The following is a 21,058-nucleotide window of genomic DNA, read 5'->3' as shown; positions in this document are numbered from 1 at the left end:
AGGGGCCAAGGAGTTTTACTCTGCTAAACTTTCCCGGAGTAATCCCTCATCAAGTTGTTCCGCGTGAATAGATACAGGCGGCGGAGGCGGCAGTCGGAACCCCATTATCGGGCCCTTCTGGTTTACGCCGGGATTGCGGAATCGCACCAAGGAGAAGGATCGTTTGGGCTGAAGGGGCTGGGCCGGGGTATGTTGCTGCTGTCCCGAAGAAGCGAGCGAATGGTCTGAGGAGATGGTTGATGAAGCAGAGGATTGCGGGACATCTTCTTCGGTGAGCGAGTCGAGGTTGCGGGTGGGCGATGCTGTAGGGGCTGTGCCCCAGCGACCGCGAACCCAACCACCGACCCGACTGCTCAGGGTCAGTCGGGTAGGAGTTGAGGAGTCATCGAGGGATGAGGCGGGACTGTCTACAGGAAGTTGGCTGGTTGCCACGACTGAGGCAAGAAGGGATTGCGGGGTTTGGCCCGAGGGTTTCGCAGGCTCCTTTCCTGCAGTGATAGTGCTGGTTGAGGTGACAGCTGGCGTAGGGGAGAGGCCGGTGCCAGACGACATTATGCGATGTGGGATTCGCAGGGGCAGGGCGCCAGATGCAAGATCGACCATGCATGATGGAAGATGGCTGGGAGTATGGATGTCCATTCCGGCAACCGAGAATAGGCTTTCGTGAGATGTGCTCCTGCGCATCGTTCGATACGGAGTAGAAGTAACAAACACATCCTTATCAGCGATGGAACGGGCCCTCTCAGATCCGCCATACGGCATTGACGAATCCTCTATTTCCTCAGGGATGACAGAGTGGATTGAACCTCCATCCAGCTCATCATCACTGATCGGATCATTCGCACCGTCCAAAATTCGATATGCATCCCAGGGCCCGCCACCAGGCTTGTATCTGCCGTTTCTCAACGGCGAGGAAAATATTGTGCTATCGGGACTGGTGGGTTGAGAGGAATCAAATCCACGCTCGACTCGGTCAAAGATAGACATTGAAGACCGATAAGCTGACTGCGGCGAGCTGGCCATAGAATCTGGGGGCACAGGCGATTGGGCTGACCAACGACGTGATGCACGCGGCGGAATCGAAACGGAGGTCTGGGACAGTATCGTAGATGCAGAAGACGTAGAAGACTGTGATCGATGTTTTGCCTTCCGAGAGGACTGACCGGCCGAGGCGGAGTGAAGAACCGCAGGGCTGCCCAAAGAGCGCCGTTTCTTCGATCGTCGCAGCAGCGTACCCTTTTCTTTCCTCGCAATGGATGGTGTGTGATAATGATGATGGATGTGAAACTCTTGTGATACCCGACGCGAATCATTCGCTTCCAATTCCTGGCTCAGCGTCGTTGACGGCCGGATATCGTGGGTTTCTCCAGTTTCAGAAGGCATCATCATAAGAGGCTGGTGGGATAGAATCTGATCTCGTAGGTTCTGGACCTCTTCGTTAGAGCTATCGAGCATGTCCCGCAGCTCCATAATCCCCATCTGCAGGTTGGCATTGTCCTGAAGAATATCCCGAACAAAGCGCGACACCACGTTGGTGCCACCATCTCGCCTCAGATCCTGAGCGGCGGCTGCACCCTTCAGTCTCCCCGCTGCACCATCAAGCTCTCGCTCGACAGCCCGCCTCCTCTCCATGCGCTGAACCAATTCCGCATGGCGATCGCGCTCCTCGCGAGCTTCCTTCTCAATCCGGTCGACCTGATCATGCAGGTCGCGCAGGGTACATTCCGCCTTCTTCCACCGATGCACCGCTGACTTCGAATCCTCCTGAGCTAATAACAAGCTCTCCTGTAACTTCGACTGCTCCGCTTCCATGTGTGCCAGCTGGGCCTCGAGATCCGCCGCCCGCGCAGCCGACGCCGTCAACCCGCGCAGCTCGGCCTCGCTGTTCTCCAGCGCAACCGCAAGACACTTTGCATGAGAATCCGAATCAAGGACCGCCTTGTTCAACCCCTCGAGCTGCTCCAATAGGCTGCGGTTCTCTTCGACCATGCGCGCGTTCTCCGCCTGCACCTGGCGCTTTTCGCGCTCCAGGCTTTCAATGTTGACGAGTAATCTTTGGCGATCCTCTTCCGCCTCGGCCATGTAGGATTCATGGCGGTGGAGTAGAGCCTGGAGAGCAAAGGTTAGCGATGAAGATACCATTTCTGGTGCTGGCGAGGCCAGAATTTTGTCAGTGAACAACAGGGTAGCCATGACGGACAAAACAACGAGATAGAATTGGGGACTGGGAGGATTTCGTCGCCATGAGGTCAACACTCGGAATAGCGTTTCTTTCCCTTCCGAGGGGGTGCATCCTCGTTTGGTAAAGGTCCGAGGTCAAAGGACGGACTAGAATTCCAAGCCCCGATAAACAATGTAGATGGGGTACGTATACAGCAAGACGGCCGACCAAGTATGTACACAAAGGCAAGTATGTATTGCCAAACAAAGCCAACGGCCAGTGTACAAAGAAAAACAACCCAAGAAAGACATCCGGTTTAAGGCAAGTAAAGTCAGTCAGTCATGATGACGGCCCAACTAAAAGCAACTGAGTCCGTCACCCAAACAAACAGGGTTCAGATCTATCCAAAAAAAAAGCAAAGAAAAAAGCAAAGAAAAAAGCAAAGAGTGAAAAATAATAATAATAATAATAATAATAATAATAATCACTGAATGAACGTACCTGACCTAACCTCGCAGCGGTTTCAAGATCCTTCTCCAACCCCTCCAGCGCAACATGGTTAGTATGGAGGTATGCACACTCCTCCCTGCCACAACAGCAGCGCAGGTCCGTCCGAGTGGTAGAAGAGGAGTAGTGGGTAGGAGGAATGCAGGGCAGCGCGGGCTGGCTCCAACCAGACCTACAGGCAGGCCCGGGACTATGTGGGCGGGAATGAGATTCCATGGCTAGCCCACCTTGCTCCAACACTTGCAGGCAGGAATGCGACTAGGTCGTTAAGCGTCTCGAGAGAGAACGAGAGAACGAGAGAACGAGACAGGAGGAATCCAGCAGTGGGACTTGGAAGATGAGTTGGCGGCAGTAGGAAGTGGACACTACTACACTTCCCCCCCTTGATGGAGTGATGAGCTGGTAAGAAAGTACCATACCATTCATTACTGGATCATCATCCAGGAGATACAAAGAGCGCACTGAAGAGGGAGGAAGCAGGGTGGTGAGAGTAATAGAAGGAAGGATATGAAAGAAGAGAGAGAGAGAGAGAGAGAGAGAGAGAGAGAGTGGGAAAAGAAAGAGCGGAAAAGCGAAAATGGTGTTTGGGAGGTTTGATGACCTGAACTTCCTCCCTCACAATCCAACTAGAGTATTATTATCCAACTCTTTGGAAATAGTCATATATACTATAGCTATCTCGAGTAATTCTTTTGAACCTCCTGGACCCTCGAAAAGAAACAAAATTACAGACAAATCAACGAGCAAAAAGCCGGAAAAAAAGGTGCCAGAAAGGCGGACACTGAAGACAACATTACATTACTGGTCATAACTTACAATACACCTATCTGATCACACAAAATATGAGCGACTGACGGGTAACAGGGGAGCCTGATACCATATCATTACCATCATCTCTACCAGCTGGAATAAACACCCGGCTCTACTCTATACTATGTGTATACAATCACCTCAAGATGGACCGCACTTATCCATCCTAATAATCCGGAGGGGTACAGTTATGGAATATTTATTTAGCAGGAGTTGTACGGAGGATATCATAGAGGTGGCTTCTTGTCACGCTACCCCTCTCCAACTAAACATCCACTGGACGCCCAACCTGCAGCTATATAGATATATATATATAGAGTGACTGACTGAGAGTCTTCCCACCTATCAACTACTTCATTAATTAATTAACCAGGTAGCATGGAGTTGAGTCACACCCCTACTAAATACTCCGATTTCAACCCTCATGTCAGAAATAACCCGGCGAGATTATGAACCAGAAAGACGCAAAGCATATCTGAGGAACCGAAAACTACCCGCGTCCGTAGGAAATGAGTTGGAGAGGGGGAAGAGGGAATAGAACCCATAAAAAAAAAATCATCAAACAAAGCAGTACCAGTCTTCATATGCCATGTAATCACACAAACTTAACCCACCCTGTCTTCCCAGATGCGCCGGCTGCCGACTCAAACCAGAAAGTCATTGCGTACATTAATAAACGCCCCAGCGCCTCCCTCTTCACTGATTTCGTTGACCAATACTTCTGTTTGTTGGTACAGCCGCTCCAGAGCCGCCGATGATGACTTGCCCAGGGACACTGCCGAGGTTAGCCAAAATTAGCTTGAAGGAACAAGGGAAGGAGAGAAGAAAACAAGGAGTTACCTAAAATCGCCGAGTTCAATTCCTCCGCTACCGCAACGCGTCCAGCAGGGTCCAAGTAGTGCCCATGCACCGACCGTTTCGGGTCCGGATAGGCTACTAACGAGAAGATGTCATCCAGCATCTTCTTGTCCCCGCCGTTTTCGTCTGTCGGGTAGTCAATCCGGAGCTGCTGTCCATACTGCACTGCTTCGGTCAACAGCTCATTGGATTTGGCCGACGCCTCTGTTTCCTCCGTGTCCATTCCATCCCCATCCCAACAACCATCTCGATCTTGCATCTGCTCATCAAGTTCCATCTCCTCATCGAATACTGCACTACTGTCGGAAATTCCATTAGTAGCTTTGCCCTTCTTCGCGGATGCCGCCGACAGCTCCGTACAGCGTCGCATCATCTCCAGGAATTTGCGGCATCGTAGCTTAAAGTGAATCTGAGGATATTGTTGCAAAACATTAGCGTAATAGGCGTTGGTATATTTCAGAGCTTTGTCGATATCGCCGTCCAAAATGGCGGCTCGGATCTCTGTGGCTCTGTCAGTAACACGTAACCCCCCAGTCAGGAGCGAGCATCCATACTCTGTCGGTTGATCGCCTCGACATCCTCTTCAACTTCATATTTCTTGAGCTGCGTCTTGCGGCCGTTCTCTAGTGCCCCAGACTCCGCAGCAACCTCTTCAGCAAAAGCTCGCGCGGTTTCGACGTAGCCGTCGTGAGCTAGGAACTGTGCAATTAACTCTTGTAATAAAGCGGTCTCATCTAAAGGCGGTTGGATATTGGCGGTACTAGTCGACCGAATTTCGGAGTGAATGGCATCTTTCTCTTTCTGTTGGAAGAGAATTAGTTATCGCTCAACTTCCCAAGGCAATCCCCCCACCCAACGTACCTTGACCATGCCGTCGATATCAAACATAAACGGCTGTTGTCCGAAATTGGCTGATAGGTGTACTGGCGGCTGTTTCTTCATTCCCACCGAGGGGTAGACCTTCAAATTTCTCAGTTCCCGGAATGCATTGCCTAGCCTGGTGTTAACATCAGGACCGTTGCTCGGAAAGGACGGGCACAACATACCCAGAAAAACGCCATTTTTGGTGAAAAAGGCACACCCAGTTGAAAAGTTCACTCCACATCCAACTGTATCATTGACGCCAAAGGTTGGGCCATACTGTCGCCCTTGTCCTTGACTTTCACCAAAAAAGGATTTACCATCATCCCCATGATACGCCCAAGATTCCTGCTCCCACCCGGGAAGTCGTTCGACAGATGCTTTACTGCTGGAAAATCCTATTCCGATCATTCTGGTTCGGTCAGTACAAGCTGAATCAAAACAAAATCAAATGAACCCGCTAGACAAAAAAAAAAAAAAAAAAAAAAAAAAAAAAAAAAAAACCCACCCCTCCTTAGGTTTAGAGTGAATGGTAATCTCAAAATAGTAGATCCCACACTGTGGTGGCATGGGGTGATCTGCACGGACGGAGGCTGCCTCATGGTCGTGCTTATTGAGGGGTCCGGTATACCGAACCTCCAAACCATTATTCGGAAGTTCTAGGCCAGGGTATTTATCGGAATCATTCCATCGGGATGGAAGCGGCATGGGTTGGTCTTCCTCGGTGGCGGCTGGCTCTCGGTCGATGATATCATACGTCATTCCACGGTATGACGGTGCAATCCGGGGCAGATTCGGTTGGAGAAAAGGATTTAGCGCTCCATCTCTTTGGGAAGCAGGTGTTGCCTTGTGAGCAGCGTCGAGGCGCGATATATACCGGGAGTTGCGGAGGTAGGAGGGTGTGAAGGAAGAGGGTGTGTCGGAGAAGCCACCGGGGCCATGAAGGACAGGATCATAGATCGGGAAACTGGCAAACTTCCGAGAGTAAGGAGGAAGAGAGTCACCGGAGGAGGACCTCCAGGAGGAGTTCATCTGCATGTCTGCATCCACGGCGAGGGAGTGCCTGAGGAGGCGGACGTCGGGGTGAAAGGGCGGGGGAGGATAGGATGAAAAGGAGGTGGGCGGATGTGAGAAGGGAGGATTGCCCTGTGGCGAGAGGGCAGCAGTGCCAGAGAGGACCGAAGCGTAAGAGGAGCGGCGGGGGATGGAGGAGATGCTTGGGGAGGAATAGGTGGTGGTGTTGGTGGTTGTAGTAGTCGTGGGTAGAGGAGCTCCTCGAGCTCCACCGGAAGAGGAAAAAGACGCATCAGTCATGCTGTTTGTTGGCCGATGGATGGACCAAAGAGCCCAAAAGGCGGGTACTGTAGTTAGTCGGATTTGTATGATCCAGGAGGATTATCCTCTCACGCGCCCTCTGTCCTGGAAGTGGCAGTATTCGGTCATTCAATTCTTCACTCCCTTTACCGTTTCTTCTTTTCTTCTTTTCCCTTACCTCGGATGTTCCCAGCTATCCGTAAGTAAGGCGGGGAGGTGGAGTAGGAGGTCACGATCACGATCACGATCACGATCACGAAGAAAGAACCTGAGATCGAATCAGAGACGGTAATAATACTATGTGGTATTATTGTCCGAGGAAAAATAGAAAGAAAGAATGAAAGAAAGCCAAAGATTCGAATCTGGTTCAATTCAAAAAGCAGATGCTGAGGTGAGTGCAAACATCACTGTTGGTGGCACCGAGGAGAGAGTCAGTCAGACACGGCAAGAAGAATCGATCACACACCGAGTAACTGGCCGACAGAGGAGAAATAGGAGAGTTAGTGATGGCACGACCACAAATGACCAGAAATTGCAGGGGAAGTTAAGGACCGGGGCTGGGACAGTGTAGGAGAGGCCAAATTAGATCAATCAACAATACAAGAATACCTCACTGAAATAATTGAAACAAAGGAAGCACCTCGTCAGCGTGAATGAAGACTTTCCCCGGGAAAACTACAGAAATTTATAGTACCTTAGATTAGGGACTCGAATTATACATACAATATAATATATATTTAGCTTCGAAGCTGCTGTTTCAGAAAGCAGGTTCAAACTGTTTTATATGAGGGAACGGAGGACTCAAGATGCAATTCCCTGCTTTTAAAACCTGTCTCTGAATTTAGCGATGCTTTCTGTCAATATCTATAATAGCTTTTAAGAGATATTCTTCTCTGCTTCCGGGCTCCATCCATCACCCTCTAGTGTTACATGGTTTTGTTTTTGTTAAAAAAAAAAAAAAAAAAAAAAAAGGATGAAAAAGGATGAAAACAGAATGATAAAAAAAAATTAGGCAGACTAGATGCCATAACCTTTCAAACAGACCAAAGGCACCAATAGAATCCAGATAGCCCTCTGGTTGGAGAATATATCATAGCAGTAGCTCCCAGGACCAATCCAATATCCGACACAAGACCAAACGCCCAATATAGAAATAACAAACCGCTTGAGCCCACCAAGGAAGCCATAATAACAATAATAATAATAATAAAAGTAATGTTGTCAAATAATGTACAGAGGAAATTCGCAACAAAGCGGTAGAATAATTTAAGCGGCCATGGCGATGGCCGGGGAGGATGGTTCGACTATGCTTGGTGGAAGCGGAGTGAGATCCCCGTCACCAGAGTTGCTCTTTTCGCTGGCAACTACACTGACACTTTGATTGGCCTTGCTGTCGCTGTCGCCCGTTTCGAGTGCACCCTCTTTCACACCCTCATTCTCTTCATGCTTCTGAGGCCGAGGAGTGCGCCAGGTAGGCAGCTGCCATTGGGCGCCAGTGAAACTCTTGAGTTGTAAGGGTTTGCGCTCCCATTTGCGGCACGGAGCACCGCTACGGTCGAGAGCTCGGAGACCTGCATTAATGGCCCCGGTGTTGGCCTTGGGTCCTAGTCTGTGGGCTCCGCTCAGCCTGACGTTTTCGGTTATTCCATCCTCACTATTGTAGACGAAGGTGTTAGTTAAATTCGAGCTAAAAAGAACGGGGATGCTGGGTTCTGAGCGTACAGTCTAGGCTTCTTCTTGGGCCCGGGTTTGGCTCTGGGCTTTAATAAACTATCAGCTTGAGTGAGGCCCCTCTTGCTACCAGGCTTGGGACCCGGGACCCCCTTCCGACGAGGAGTATCGGCCGCTGAGGCGCCAGGAGCAGGTGTGGAGGCGGCATCGGAGGCATTGTCAACCGAGGATGGAGGCAGAGGTGGATCCGCAGCCGACGAAGCTGGGGAGGAGGGAACTTCCTCCTTCTTGGTGGGGGAGTCGACACTGATTTCACTGGTCTTGTTGGTGGTTGCGGCCGCAGGAGTCGCGGGGGCACTGGTCCCCTTCTTTTTCTTGTCCTTGCTCTCTTTGCTCTCCGGGGTAGGAGGAGGCAGGGGAGCGAATTGACCAAGGAGATCGGACGACAGCTTCAGGACGACCAGCAGCTTGGAAGTCCCGGAGCGGTTGGAGCGACCGTTGGAGGTAACAGCCGGCATGGTGTGGTCTCAATCGGGAGCAGGATAGCTCGGAGATATAGATTTGGGATGATTCTGTATTTGCTTTTCCCCCCCCTGAAGACGATCCTGCCGGTCGCACGAGTCGAGAGGGTTCAGTTAAGGGGCGGCGAAGTGGCAGTGATCTGATTTAGATGGTCAAGAAAGGTAAGATGAGCTAGTGGGTGCCGTGGAGGGAGATGAGATGAGACTGCACGGGGGGTAGGAGACGGTCAGAGGTCAAAAGGCGATGATGGAGATCTGGTCAAGGCGAGGCCAAAGTTCGGGAAAGACTGGTGCAGGCAAAAGTTGAGGCAGAAGTGACATAGTCTGGTGGTGAGGTGAGGATGGAGATGGAGCTGAGGGGGGGGGGGGGGGAAGAGGGAGAAGAAAAGGAGGAAGAAGGGATGGGGATGTCGAGGGCGCCGTGTGGTTTCATTGTTGTGTGTTTCCTCAGTTTCTCTCGTCTAGACTTTTGGCTGCGGTCAATCAGTCTAAGTCAGGGAGAGAAGCCGGAGAAAGAGGGCGAGAGAAGGAATTTCACGTCTGCCCAGTTCCCGGAAAGGTATCGTTACGTGTGGACTCGCGTTTGGTACGTGTATTTACCTGGTTTCTGAACCTTTTTCTGTGTATTGTACTATGAACCAGCGGAGATGACAGTACCAAACCAGTTTGGTTCCTCACTGCTACTTTCCTGGTACCTCACTCCGAACTATACAAAAGAATCTCTTGTCTATACCTCAGTACTACTCCGACTAGGTACAAAGTATAGTAGTGTATATAGTATCGAGTTCTTCAGGAAGAATACTGAACTGAATTCTGAACCTACTCTGTAATGCTATCTATCGAGTTATGGATCACCAATCCCGTCTCATCCCGTTAACTTCAGCCTTTCCACCACTTCCGTCCTCGGATTTAATTCGCTTTGTGAATGAGTTGGCTTTGGGCCAAAACCTCACACTCCTTTGGTCTCATCTTGATTCCCGACTAATGACTGGATGGTCCCATCCAGGAAATCCAACTCGAGTCAGATTCTCAAGAAATTTCTTCCGACCGGCTGCTACTACTTTGATCGACCCATCTGAACAATGCTCGCTCCTTTATTTACACCTAGACAGATAGCTACCTTATTTACAGCTTATTCTACCTTTTTCTCCTGTCTTTTCCGCTCCATCACCTCATTTACAGCCTGCTGCACCCCAGGACTGGCCCTGACACTGCTTAAAACTAACCCTTCCTTCATCCCCTTCCGCAGGGTCGCGACACTCTCCCGATCTCCCTGGAACGGCGCAAATCCCAGACGTAGAAGCCGGGTGGCTTCCCCGTCCGTGGTCCGACTGAGCTGCATTATCTGCCCTAGTTTCTGGAGGGTCTGCGGATGGAGACGCTCGCCCGGCGCAGAGCCCTTGCACACATCCGGTGGGGTGACCTGCGAGATGAATATGTGTAAAGTCACCGAAGCCCGCTGCGCTAGTGCCATGACTTGGAAGGGAAGAAGATAGAAACCCGGGGCGTTGGGGGAGATCCCAACCAACTCCCGCAACCCAGGAGGAATATAAAAGCTAGGAATAAACACGGCGCCCGGGTGGGTGGTTAGAGCTAGTTCTAATGTAAAAAGCGCAGCAAAAGTGAAGAAGCGCCACTATCCGCTGATTAGCAAAAGAATACCGTCAAGACCAGAATATATATATATATATATATATTAAACTCATATAACTCACATAACGACCCCATTCAGACCACCAGACAAAGTTCAGAACCAAAATTGTCAAGAACCCTCCCACATATCCTGGGATTGACTTCTGGAGTCCGGCCACCAGAAAGGCATGCGCTGTCTTCTTCTCGCCCCAGTTAAGCATGCTGGGTCCGAACCTGTCGTATGCGAAGCGCTTGGCTGGATCGACCAGCGTCTCCTGCGCCATTTTCAAGAACACAAAGTAGTCGTCTGAGACCCCATCGCCGCTCCCGACTTTGTCTGGGTGATGCTGCGCGGCAAGACGTCGGAATCGGGACTTGATGAACCTTTCATCCGCTAGGGGAGACACCCCCAGCACCTGGTAAAAGTCACCCTGAGCTTGCACCCGATGGAAGGCCTCGAAGAGAGTGTATAGCAGGTATGCGGTCACGACAGCGATGAAGATGCGACGGCGATGTCGGGCGTATCGCGGGGAGCCTGGTTGAGGCTTGGGATCACCGGCACGAATGGTGATCCCATAGTAGACATTCTGAAGAAAAGAAGTTGCATACTACCCATTTCATTTCATGTGGTCAGCGACTGGCGATAGTTATACCACAAAGGACAGCTGGGGAAACAGTGCGGATATACTCATTACTCACGTTGGGGAGGACTGCCCAGCCAACAAAGGACAGGAGGGACGACATGAAGATATTATTATTATACCTTTAGACACCATCCAAATCAGAATTAAATTATTCCTGCTATTGAGCGTCCTGATAGTCATTCATTGCAGATGAATAAATCGCTTACTGGCGCTTTGAGCCGTTGTTCTGATCCTGACCGCCTTTCCCACCGCCTTTCGATCTTCTTCTCCGCCAAAAGATTAAAAAAAAAAAAAAAAAAAAAAAAAAAAAGAGGCTTCATAAAAAGTTCGCCGACTCGACCTCAGCCAGTTCGCCATTCTCCCCTTCCGTTTTCAGAGACAATGGCTGTCGATGCGATGGAAATCGACTCCAATCCCGTGTCTACGGGCCTAGTGGAGTCCGAAAAGGAACGCAAGCGCAAACACAAGCACAAGGACGAATCTTCGGCCTCTCCCTCGAAAAAGAAGCGCAAGCACGAAACGGCCGATGGTAGCGACAAGAAGAGCAAAAAGAAGGACAAGTCTTCCAAGAGCCAATCCAATACCGCACCGCAAGCAGCAACAGCGGTGTCTTCCGGCTCTTCTAGCCCTTCCAGCGACTCCCCATACTCTCTGACCACCGCAACGCTCTACCTGCCTCTTTCGCCCATCTCCATTTCCCCCACGCATGCTCTGGCCTCGCTGCTGGCGGAACATCTCTCGCCCCTCCTGCTTACCTACTACCCTCCCCTCCAGGGAATTGTCCTGGCCTACTCGAATGCGTCAATCTCCAGCTCCCCACCAACGGTGTCATCCGTATCCGGCCCCGCAGACCCTAACCCACAACCGCTGACTCTCGCAACCACGGCGGGCGAATACGGCGTCATGTATGTCTACCTCACAGCGACCTTCCTGGTATTCCGCCCCCAGCGCGGGCAGATCCTCGAGGGATGGGTCAACGTGCAATCCGAGGGCTTCTTGGGCGCTGTCGTCCTGAACCTCTTCTCCGTAGGCATCGAACGCAAGCGCCTCCCTTCCGACTGGAAATGGGTTCCGCCAGGCGAAGAGGAAGACGAAGCAGCAGCAAGCGGCCGCAACAGTAATAACGCTTCTTCCTCCGCAGCTGCAACAACAACTACAACAACTACAACTACAACTACAACAACAACAACATCCGATGACGACAGCGATGAGAACCCTTCTCCTGCTTTCGACCCGGCCAAGGAACACTTTAACCCCGTGACGCTGGCTTCCGACGCGAATCCCTTTTCAGATACCCTGGCCGCAGACGTGGGCGCCGATGGCGAAGCGGCCAGCGACGACGCCGTGGAAGGCTACTTCCAGTCTGTCTCTGGGCACCGGGTGCGCGGCACGGTCAAATTCCGCGTCGTCGATATCGACGTCATCCCCGGCACTGAGCGTGACCGTGGGTTCCTGAGCATCGAGGGAACTATGCTCTCACCGGAAGACGAGGCCAAGGTCGTCGACGGCGAGCGCAACGGAGTCCTGGTGCCGTCTAGTGTTGTGCGGAAGCCGGCGCAAACCGCCATGTCGGGGGCCATTGCATTGGAGAGCGAGATGATGGAGACACCGAGTAAGAAGCCAAAGTCGAAGCCTTCTAGATTGCAGTAACTTTCTTTCTCTCTTTCCATATTATATTGTACCTGTTCTGTTCTGTTTTTTTTTTTTTTTTTTGATCGATTTCTTGTCGAGAACACGTGAATAGACGGACAAAATGTTTTCTCTTTTCATGTTTCATGTTCACATACTTTGTTGTTGTTATTATCATGCCCGGCGTTAGGAGAGTTAAAATGTTTTCGTTACCACTGCTGATTCTCTAACTTTGAGTACATAAGAGTTGTGAATGAACCTCGAGTGCAGTTTAATTAAGCTAATGTATTCCCTCCAGTAAGCGCCTACTATACTAACTATAGGTAAGGTACGGACCTAGGTCCACCCCGACATGACATGCCACACGGGCATGCCTAAATAGAAACACAGCAAAGAGACGAGAACGAGACGAGGACAAGAACGAGAACACCAAGAGGGCCCGGGGAGAGAGGTGGGAGGGGGGGAGCAGAAAATATTAAAAGCCTTCCAGCTTCAGAAAACCCCAACGCTCAAAACATCACATCCACTCTGGATCTGCGTCTTGGTCAACATATTGTGTTTCCGCATCAGCTCTGCACTCTTCACCATCACGGGATCCATGCCCATCGTTGCAACAGCCACCACCGTCTCGCCCCGACAGTAATACGCCACGAACTTGGCGTTGTCCGGCTCTCCCTGGAGAAGCACATCGTCCCATCCGTTCGCGGTGCTGCCGCAATACCGGAGCTGCGCACCGAGCGCAGACCAGAACACGGGGATGAAGGTCTTGGGTTTGAGTGTTTGCAAAGAGGAGGAGGAGGAGGAGCGGTTGAGAGTATGCACGATGGCGCGGGAAACCGCCCGGCCAGCGTTCTGGGCAACGTTCCAGTGTTCGATGCGGACGAGGGAGCCCGTGTGCGGGGCCGCGCCGGGCCCGTGGTAGGGATAAGTCGCGATGTCGCCGACGGCGAAGACGTCGTCGTGCAAGCCTGGGACGGCGAAGTGCTCGTTGGTTCTGATGGAGCCGTCGAGTTCAAGCGAGACCGCGGGGTTCCCGTGGAGGTAGTCTGTTGCGGGGCGGACGCCGACGCCCAGAATGACCAGGTCGGCTGGGAGGAGGGTGCCGTCGCGCAGGTGCACGGCGCCGACTTTGCGGGGGTCGTCGGGGGAGGGCGTTGCCCTTGCGACGGCCGGGGCGGCGAGCCGGAAGGTCACGCCGGCGGCGGTTTCGAGATTGCGTTGGAAGATGCGGCCGACGTCGAGGCCCATGACGCGTTGCAGCGGCGCTTGCTCCTGGCCGACGATGGTGACGTGGTTGTCTTTGGCGAGGGCGTTGCCGACTTCCATGCCGATGAAGGAGGAGCCGATGACGACGATCCTCTTCTGTTTGTTTGTGCCGATGGCGGCGAGGATGTCCTGGACGTCGGCGACGGTGCGGAGGGTGAAGATGTTCTCGAGGACTTGGAAGCCCTCGAGCGGGAGCGTGCGCGGGACGCCGCCCGTCGCGAGGACGAGCTTGGTGTAGGGGTAGGACTTTCCGGAGCGCGTGGCGACGGTCTTCTGGGCGAAGTCGACGGAGGTGACTTCGTCCGTGACGGTCTCGATGCCTGCATCGCGGTACCAGTGCGCGGGGCGGAGGAGGAGCTTCTCGGCGTCAGGGATCAGGGCCTTGGAGAGCTTCGGGCGATCGATGATTAGATTTGGTTCGCGCGTGATGAGCGTAATGGGGCCCTGGTATTTCAGGTCTCGAATGGAGAGGAGAACACCCAGGGCGCCGGAGCCGCCGCCTACGATGACGAGGCCGCCGCCGCCGTCAGCGCTGCACTGGATGTCGGTGGGCCGTTGGCCGGCTTTGATGGCTGCCTCTTCGCCAATAATATACACGGCTCCGTCTCTCTCGACAAGCTCGAATGTATTCAGGGCTGCGGGGGCCGGGGCATCTTCCACGTCTCCAGTCGTGATATTGAAGCAAGCTAGAAGAAGCCACATGAATCAGCACCCCAGCCCTCCTCCTCGACTACACAGCCACAATTCAACATGAACACGATGCATGCGTACCTCCATGCCACGGACAAGTGATCCTGCCCTCGGGAGAAACAACACCCAGTTTCAATGGAGCACCATAATGAGTACATCTCGGGCTGATGGCGTGTACTTTGCCGTCCGACTTCACAAGCAGCACCTTGCCGTCCTGTACACCCTCTACCTCGCACTCGACCTTCTCCAGGCCTTTGATGCCCCCAAGGGAGGTAATATCTTTGAGTTTGTATTCCTGAGCCATGGTAGCAGGAGGAAAAAGACGACGACGAGAAGGGGGAAAGTGACAGTGAAGGTGAGAGAGATAGGGGTGGGATGCTGCCCCGCTCTCAATAGAAACAAGCCCACGGAATGATTCTAGTACTTCTACCCGAGGCACAGACAGGACGGGAGAGGGGCAGTAGTTTGTTTCATCAGTTGTGGCTTATATGATATGATGTCTGCAGTTACGATGACGTTGTGGTGTTGTCTATTTCGGCCAATTGGCGTTGATGTTTTGTCACACTATCAAGTACTAACTAGTTAACTAACTAGTTCACTATTATTTCTAAAGGTCATGTATGTACATTGGAAAAGAAAAGAGGGAGAATATAAACAAATACAAATAAAACAGACTATGATTTGCGTCTTCGTGACTTCCGTAGAGGGGATACTGTTGCTTGTGTCCCCTGCCGCTTGTGCATCCCCGTCTGAGAAGACGACTGCCTGGTTTTGCGCCGTGTGCTAGGAATATTCTTCGTGGCTGATCCCCGCGCAAGTCGATGGGATTTTGCATAGTCTTCGTCACTCCCACTAGGGGAAACTAAAGGACTGGATTGGGTCAGGTCGACGATAAAGTCTGACATCTGGGGTGCACTGGGCCCCTGAGGTTCCAGAACTTCACCTTTTGTTTCCTGCCGAATGCTACCCTGAACCATATTGGCCAGTGAGGTATCTTGTGCCGAGGAGGGAGACTCCCGATCCGCCTTCGTTGACTTGTGCGGCCGTGAAGAGGACGATGGCTGCCTCAGGCCACTGTGTGAAGAACCTTGTGCCTCACGTTGACGCTCCTCATGAGCTTTATCGATCTTGTAAAAAGGGTTGGGAACGATCGATTCTTGTGAAGATGGGCGGGCAGGACTGCTCTCTCTTTGATTTACGGAAGAAATGCTTGTTGTTTCATTTACCGGAGGGGATGGATGTCGGCCAATAAATTCATTCAGTAAGCGGTGTAAGGATACAATACTGCTGGGACTGCTGGGCGCCTGCAACTGGTCCGTCAAACCTGATCCCGAGTTATCATTAGGTTTGACGGCATTGGGAGGGCATGTAGAAAGTGAGCGCTCTTTCTCCTCCTTCGGAGACGAATTTTCTGGCATCTCTGCCTTTGGACTTGTGATTGAAGTAGAGGTAGCATTTGAGGAAGGGTTGGACCCGTTGGGGACAAAGTCAAACCCTTCAAATTGTGGCGATCTAATAGGACTGGCATCTTTGTCAAGCACATTCGAGGCGCACTCAGGACAGCTAGGGCGTTGAATTGGGCCCCCTAGCAGTTGCTGGTCCTCGCGCCCACCACCGACGGCTGTAGGGTCGATTGGTTCTTCGACTGCGGGAGAGCTTGGTCGGGTGAGCGCTTGGAGCCAGACATCTCGAGGAACGCAAAAGAAAAATTAATTTACTGACTTGGTGGCGTTCATCTCCCCTCCGTTATCTGCCTGTGCAGCGCGGAGAAGCTTCGGGTCAATGAGATCGTCAAACGGCACTTCCCGAAATCCGTCATCTTCCCCCTGGTCATCGAAGCCCGGCATCTCAAATCCGCTGTATTGAAACGGGCCCTCCTCTTCGTCCGTATCCTTAGGTTGCCGTCGGTATGGTTCAGCGAGCTGGATACTCAAAATGTTATCATTAAAGACCTCACTGATCACAGCCACTCGATATTCAGATACCACCGGTTGCCAATTCGTGGCTTTCGACACATCTAATTGCTTGAATGCAAATACCAAGCCTGGCTTTGCCTCACTTCCAGTGAGGTTCGGGAGAGCACTTGGGTCGCTGGGTAAAGGAGGGAGAGCATCCTCGGATTCTTTGCCATTGGTTTGGGCCGCCGCAGGCTCCTCGACATCATCGTAATTAAGCTGCATGCTATCCTCGAGGTAGCTTTCACCCTCATTATATTCCTCCTCATATACCTGAAGCTGTTGCCTTCTCTTTCTTTTCCTGTTCCGACCATTTCGCTGCCTTATGATGTTTCCGGCTTCCGCATCCCAATGCTGTTCGAATGGGAAAGGCGGAGTGCTGAGTTCGATGTCATCATAAAGACACTCAGTAGCTCCCAGGGTTAATTTGTCACGCCAGTCCACTTCGAGCTCGCCCTCGACGTGCTCTACGGTATCTTCCGGCGCGGCTTGCGGAGGGACGAATTTCTGAGCCTTTCCAGCCAATTTTTTTCGAGTGGCTTCCTCCTCCTCTTTCGAACATGGAGTCCTCACACCCAGGGAGCCAAAAAGTAACCGTCGGGTGCTGGCAACATCCAGTGTACGTCGGTGTTCGACCTGAGGGCTGATCTCAGTGGCGTCATTGGCAGTCTCATAAACCTCATCCTCAGGTTGTCCTAGGGTGTTTTCAAAGTCAACTTCTGGAGTAAGGTTCTCTTGTTCAGAGATAGCAGAGATATCAATGCCTCCTGATTCAAGCTCACGGAGTAGCTTCTGCCGTTTCGCTTCAAATTCTTCCTGCTCTTGCTTCTTAATTGCAGCCCTTGTCTCCGGGATATAGAAAGAGTTACCGTGCTCTTCCTCCCACTTTCGGAGAGAAGCAAAGTCGGCTTGCTTGCCTAGAATTCCGAGTTCTTTGAGTTTTGCAAGCCGTCTTCGAAGCTTAGTCCGCTGATTACTTTTCTTTGTTCTGAGAGAACCCTCCCCTGGCGGATTAACCTTGGTGGCTAGCTTTTGAACAGCGCTAGTGGCGTTAAAGTCTTCGAACTCGTCCTCCGACTCTGATGAAGAGCTATCTGATGTTGACTCCTCCTCCGACTCAGAACTTGATTCCGAGTCAGATTCAGAGGAGACCGAGTCAGACTCAGCGTCAGACTCATCCGATGACGAGTCATATTGCGAATCCGACTCACTGGAGTCGCTTACGGACGAACTGCTGTTACTTGGACTGGAAATAGAATGCGCAGATTTCTTTGAAGTCGACTCACACACAACAGTCGAAGCTTCAGCTTTTGTAGCGGATGGCTCATGCTGCTTCTCTTGATCGAATCTAACGACCTTTGAATCCCTTCGCGATAAAGCGCCGTCAGATAGTCTTGTCGCAAAGTGGCGAGCAATGGAGCTCTTTCTCGGCACGGTCTCTTCAACATGGGCCTTCTCTAACTCGGGTACGACCGGAATATCCATGTCTTTCTTGAGGTCTTGGAGCTCCTGCGTAAGATCCTCGACTTCAAGATCCGATCCTTCATCGGTCTCCGAAGCTTGGTCGATAGTGTGACGAATGACAGTTCCATCGCCGTCGTCCTGTTCATGATAATCCTCGTAGTCATCCTGGTATGCATTCTCATACGCGTCCCCAAGTTCAGCCTCGGGCTTGAGAATGGAAAGCTCTTTTTGGGAGCCGATATGAGTAGGAGCCCACTCGGTGTCCTCTTCCTCGTAATTACTCCTGTTACCCCAAAGTGCAAGTGTCGCACGTCTCTTCTTTCTTGGTGGAATCGCAATAGCTGGGCGTGATGCGGTCGGCCTCTTCAAGAACGGCTTCCCAAATGGAACCCCATCGATTAGGTGCTTGCCGTCAGTCGAGATTTGGTGACGACCAGAGAGTCGTCTCGCTCGGAGGTCGGAGATTTGCAGAGCTCGAATTCTTTGTAAACTCGGGGTCAGTAACGTCAAAGACGGCAACGACGGTTGGAGTATGCTCACAGAACCTCATCCCCATCTCGGAGCAAACCTTGTACTTCCATAAAATGCAAGCACTCCGAGCCGCCCACCTCGACCACATAATCCTCCAAACCCCACTGTCCACTCGATTCATGATCAAACAAGCGAGGTTCCGTCTCCAGCGGGATAACTTCGTTCACATCCTCCAGCAGCTGCGCAACCGTGTAGCCTTCATTCGAATACAGTGCATTCGGAACACGCGATGAAGTAATAGCGGATGAAGCCGCAGGTATCAGCGATGAGGGGCTCGGAAGATTGTGTCCGAATAGAGACGGCGGTGACGTAGTCCAAAGAATGCGCGTCACGGGCAGACCGTGACGCTGGATGGTGAGATGGAGACGCATTGTCCGAGCCTCGGCCCAGTTCTCTCCCCGTTATTGGAGGCAGAATCCGAACACACACTATACGATCGACAAAAAAAGCTCAAAGCGTATATGCGAGGCGGGAGAGGAGACGCTTAATAGAGAACTCGAGATTTTCCGTTGGGAGCGTAGGAAACGGGTGCAGCACAGAGGATTTGCGAAAATACGAGAGAAAAAGCAGAAGAAACGCCAAACCCGAAAGACGAAACGAACCCGCTAAAGAAATTGCTATGAATTGAAAGAAGCAGCCATGGCTGAGGTGGGAAGAAAAAGCAGCAGCCGGGGAAAAAAGCAGAAGAAGAAGAAGAAGAAGAAGAAGAAGAAGAAGAACGAGTCTCTTCGTCTCACCGCTCGGGGTTGTTTTGATCTGCGCCTGAGGCACCCCACCCAACGCCCTCCCACTGGACTCTTCGTATCTTAGTTTGGGATTTCTTCACTTTTCTTTTTCTATTCTACACGGTTCATTCATGGTGAGATTTGGGGGTTACCCTGTTCGGGAGGAGGGAGCTTATTGTGGGGATGCTGGCTACTCGAATGCTGGCTACTCGAATGCTGGCTACTCGAAGGCTGGCTACCGATGTACTCTACAAACGGTTTTCAGAAAAACAACTCCCAGCTGGGTTTCCTGACAACTTGAGAAGGCCCCAGGGTGTTTATCCAGCATTGGAACTGTTCATGCTGGCCTGAAGGTGCAGCCCTCTCTTCTCTCAACGGATCATATCGATCCACAAGAAACACAACATCATTCTCAACCAGGTATTTCGATGACAAGATATCTCTCTGCTCTCTTCTCAATAATACCTGGGTTATGGGAATGGGACGAAACATCAAAGGCTCCAGTTCAGGCCAGAGGAGCCCTCTTTTGATGCCCCTGTAAAGAGTGTCCAGCCGAACAAAGTCGCCGTCATTCTCGGGAGTCAGCTTGACTTGGGAAAATACCAGCGCGTTACCATTGGGGAAATGCGGGTTGTTTGTTTCAACAAACCCGAGCCGAACCGTCGGTGGTTGATGCAGTAGCATGCGTTTCCAGCTTGCTTGCTTTCGCAAATACATTCTCTCCGTTTTTGCGTGCATCCGCGAGAAATCCCTCATCAGCTCGCCGTAATAACGGGTGGGCTGCCTTCTAAAGAGGCCATCCCAGAGAAATTCCTTGATAAGTGGGTTGGTTTTCCGCCGTTGGCTTTCCCAGGCGCCTTTTGCCTGCGCTGGTCGGAAGAATAGCATCATCTGGAGGGCGCTGGAGTCCTGGATGAGAGCGTGCCAGCGACGGGAGACTCGCTGCGCCGACGTCAGCAAGGTGCGCATGTCAGTTTCGAGGAGGATGGCTTCGAGAAGCTCTGTGATATCGAAGACTTTTTGAGATGCTGTTCTCCACTCGTCTTTGAACCTTTCGTAGTGTATAAGAAGTTTTTCGACGGCGAGGATGCACAGCAGAGATCGGAACATCCTGAAGAATACTGAAAGATTCCTCTCCGAAAGCAATAAGATGAAGAAAAAGACCTCTAGGGCGAAGGAAGGGAGGAGCCAACAGATGTCCATATTGGAGTTTTCTCAGCTTGAAAGGAGTCTATAGTTTGAACTGTGTAAGAGGAAGTAGTAAAGAAGAAAGAAAAATTATACCTCGGAGTAATTGTCACCCAGTCATCATTATTTGATCACCATTCGGGATAGTTCTCAACTAAATTTAACCTTCTCAAGATATTGTATCTCCAGGTACACTATAGGATTTGATTCCGGACCTTAATCCCTGGGTTCGATTCTTACACTCTTGAGCAATTCTCTCAAATTATGAAGTAATTAATATAGCTTTGATCCCTTCCCAAAGGAAATATTTCAATCGATGTAGCTTGTGACGGAGAAGCCTGATATCGCAAGGCATCGACAGCCAAATTCTGGATATCAATAGCCCTACCGACTTACTCTGATTAGGTGTAGAGTAGGAAGAAATATTACAACTATTTCCCACCCGACTCGAATATGAACTGGTATCAACCAATGCTCTAAACCCCGAAACTCCCGATATATGCATTCTACGAGAATGTCCCATAGATTCCTCCCTACTATCTTGGCTAGAAGGAACCCCCCCCCCCCAAAAAAAAGAAAAAAGAATGAAAAAAAGAATCGCCATCATGTCATGTCATGTCTTCGGTGGCAT

General features: G+C 51.4%; 7 protein-coding genes across 7 annotated transcripts; 1 reads left to right on the top strand and 6 right to left on the bottom strand.

Moving 5' to 3' along the window:
* Positions 1-15: 15 nt before the first annotated feature.
* Positions 16-6,511, bottom strand: P175DRAFT_0509013 (uncharacterized protein; the record flags this gene model as incomplete). Its single annotated transcript, XM_040898399.1, has 8 exons — positions 16-2,109; positions 2,663-2,824; positions 4,147-4,253; positions 4,319-4,837; positions 4,891-5,137; positions 5,198-5,328; positions 5,383-5,609; positions 5,706-6,511. 8 exons carry the CDS (start codon positions 6,509-6,511, stop codon positions 16-18), a joined length of 4,293 nt encoding a protein of 1,430 aa, XP_040753569.1.
* Positions 6,512-7,458: 947 nt separating this feature from the next.
* P175DRAFT_0523325 (uncharacterized protein) lies at positions 7,459-9,061 on the bottom strand. Its single transcript, XM_040899312.1, has 2 exons — positions 8,234-9,061; positions 7,459-8,165 (listed from the first exon to the last, which is right to left on the bottom strand). The coding sequence occupies exons 1-2, from the start codon at positions 8,698-8,700 to the stop codon at positions 7,778-7,780; spliced, it is 855 nt and encodes a 284-aa protein (XP_040753568.1). The 5' UTR covers positions 8,701-9,061; the 3' UTR covers positions 7,459-7,777.
* Positions 9,062-9,525: 464 nt separating this feature from the next.
* P175DRAFT_0557101 (J domain-containing protein) lies at positions 9,526-11,154 on the bottom strand. Its single transcript, XM_040900745.1, has 3 exons — positions 11,035-11,154; positions 10,419-10,943; positions 9,526-10,339 (listed from the first exon to the last, which is right to left on the bottom strand). The coding sequence occupies exons 1-3, from the start codon at positions 11,077-11,079 to the stop codon at positions 9,836-9,838; spliced, it is 1,074 nt and encodes a 357-aa protein (XP_040753567.1). The 5' UTR covers positions 11,080-11,154; the 3' UTR covers positions 9,526-9,835.
* Positions 11,155-11,318: 164 nt separating this feature from the next.
* P175DRAFT_0501022 (DNA-directed RNA polymerase I subunit RPA43) lies at positions 11,319-12,690 on the top strand. Its single transcript, XM_040897074.1, has one exon. It carries the CDS (start codon positions 11,361-11,363, stop codon positions 12,627-12,629), a length of 1,269 nt encoding a protein of 422 aa, XP_040753566.1. The 5' UTR covers positions 11,319-11,360; the 3' UTR covers positions 12,630-12,690.
* Positions 12,691-13,100: 410 nt separating this feature from the next.
* Positions 13,101-14,868, bottom strand: nfr1 (putative AIF-like mitochondrial oxidoreductase (Nfrl); the record flags this gene model as incomplete). The annotated part of the gene is made up of 2 exons (XM_040898398.1): positions 13,101-14,560; positions 14,646-14,868. 2 exons carry the CDS (start codon positions 14,866-14,868, stop codon positions 13,101-13,103), a joined length of 1,683 nt encoding a protein of 560 aa, XP_040753565.1.
* Positions 14,869-16,273: 1,405 nt separating this feature from the next.
* On the bottom strand, positions 16,274-18,885 carry P175DRAFT_0435082 (uncharacterized protein; the record flags this gene model as incomplete). Its single annotated transcript, XM_040893707.1, has 2 exons — positions 16,274-18,464; positions 18,524-18,885. 2 exons carry the CDS (start codon positions 18,883-18,885, stop codon positions 16,274-16,276), a joined length of 2,553 nt encoding a protein of 850 aa, XP_040753564.1.
* Positions 18,886-19,314: 429 nt separating this feature from the next.
* On the bottom strand, positions 19,315-20,442 carry P175DRAFT_0557097 (uncharacterized protein; the record flags this gene model as incomplete). Its single annotated transcript, XM_040900744.1, has 1 exon — positions 19,315-20,442. One exon carries the CDS (start codon positions 20,440-20,442, stop codon positions 19,501-19,503), a length of 942 nt encoding a protein of 313 aa, XP_040753563.1. The 3' UTR covers positions 19,315-19,500.
* Between the last annotated feature and the right edge of the window lie 616 nt (positions 20,443-21,058).

The sequence above is a fragment of the Aspergillus ochraceoroseus genome (assembly GCF_002846915.1).
Source record: "Aspergillus ochraceoroseus IBT 24754 chromosome Unknown P175scaffold_3, whole genome shotgun sequence".
NCBI lineage: Eukaryota > Fungi > Ascomycota > Eurotiomycetes > Eurotiales > Aspergillaceae > Aspergillus > Aspergillus ochraceoroseus.
This window is presented reverse-complemented; position numbering and strand designations above follow the sequence as displayed.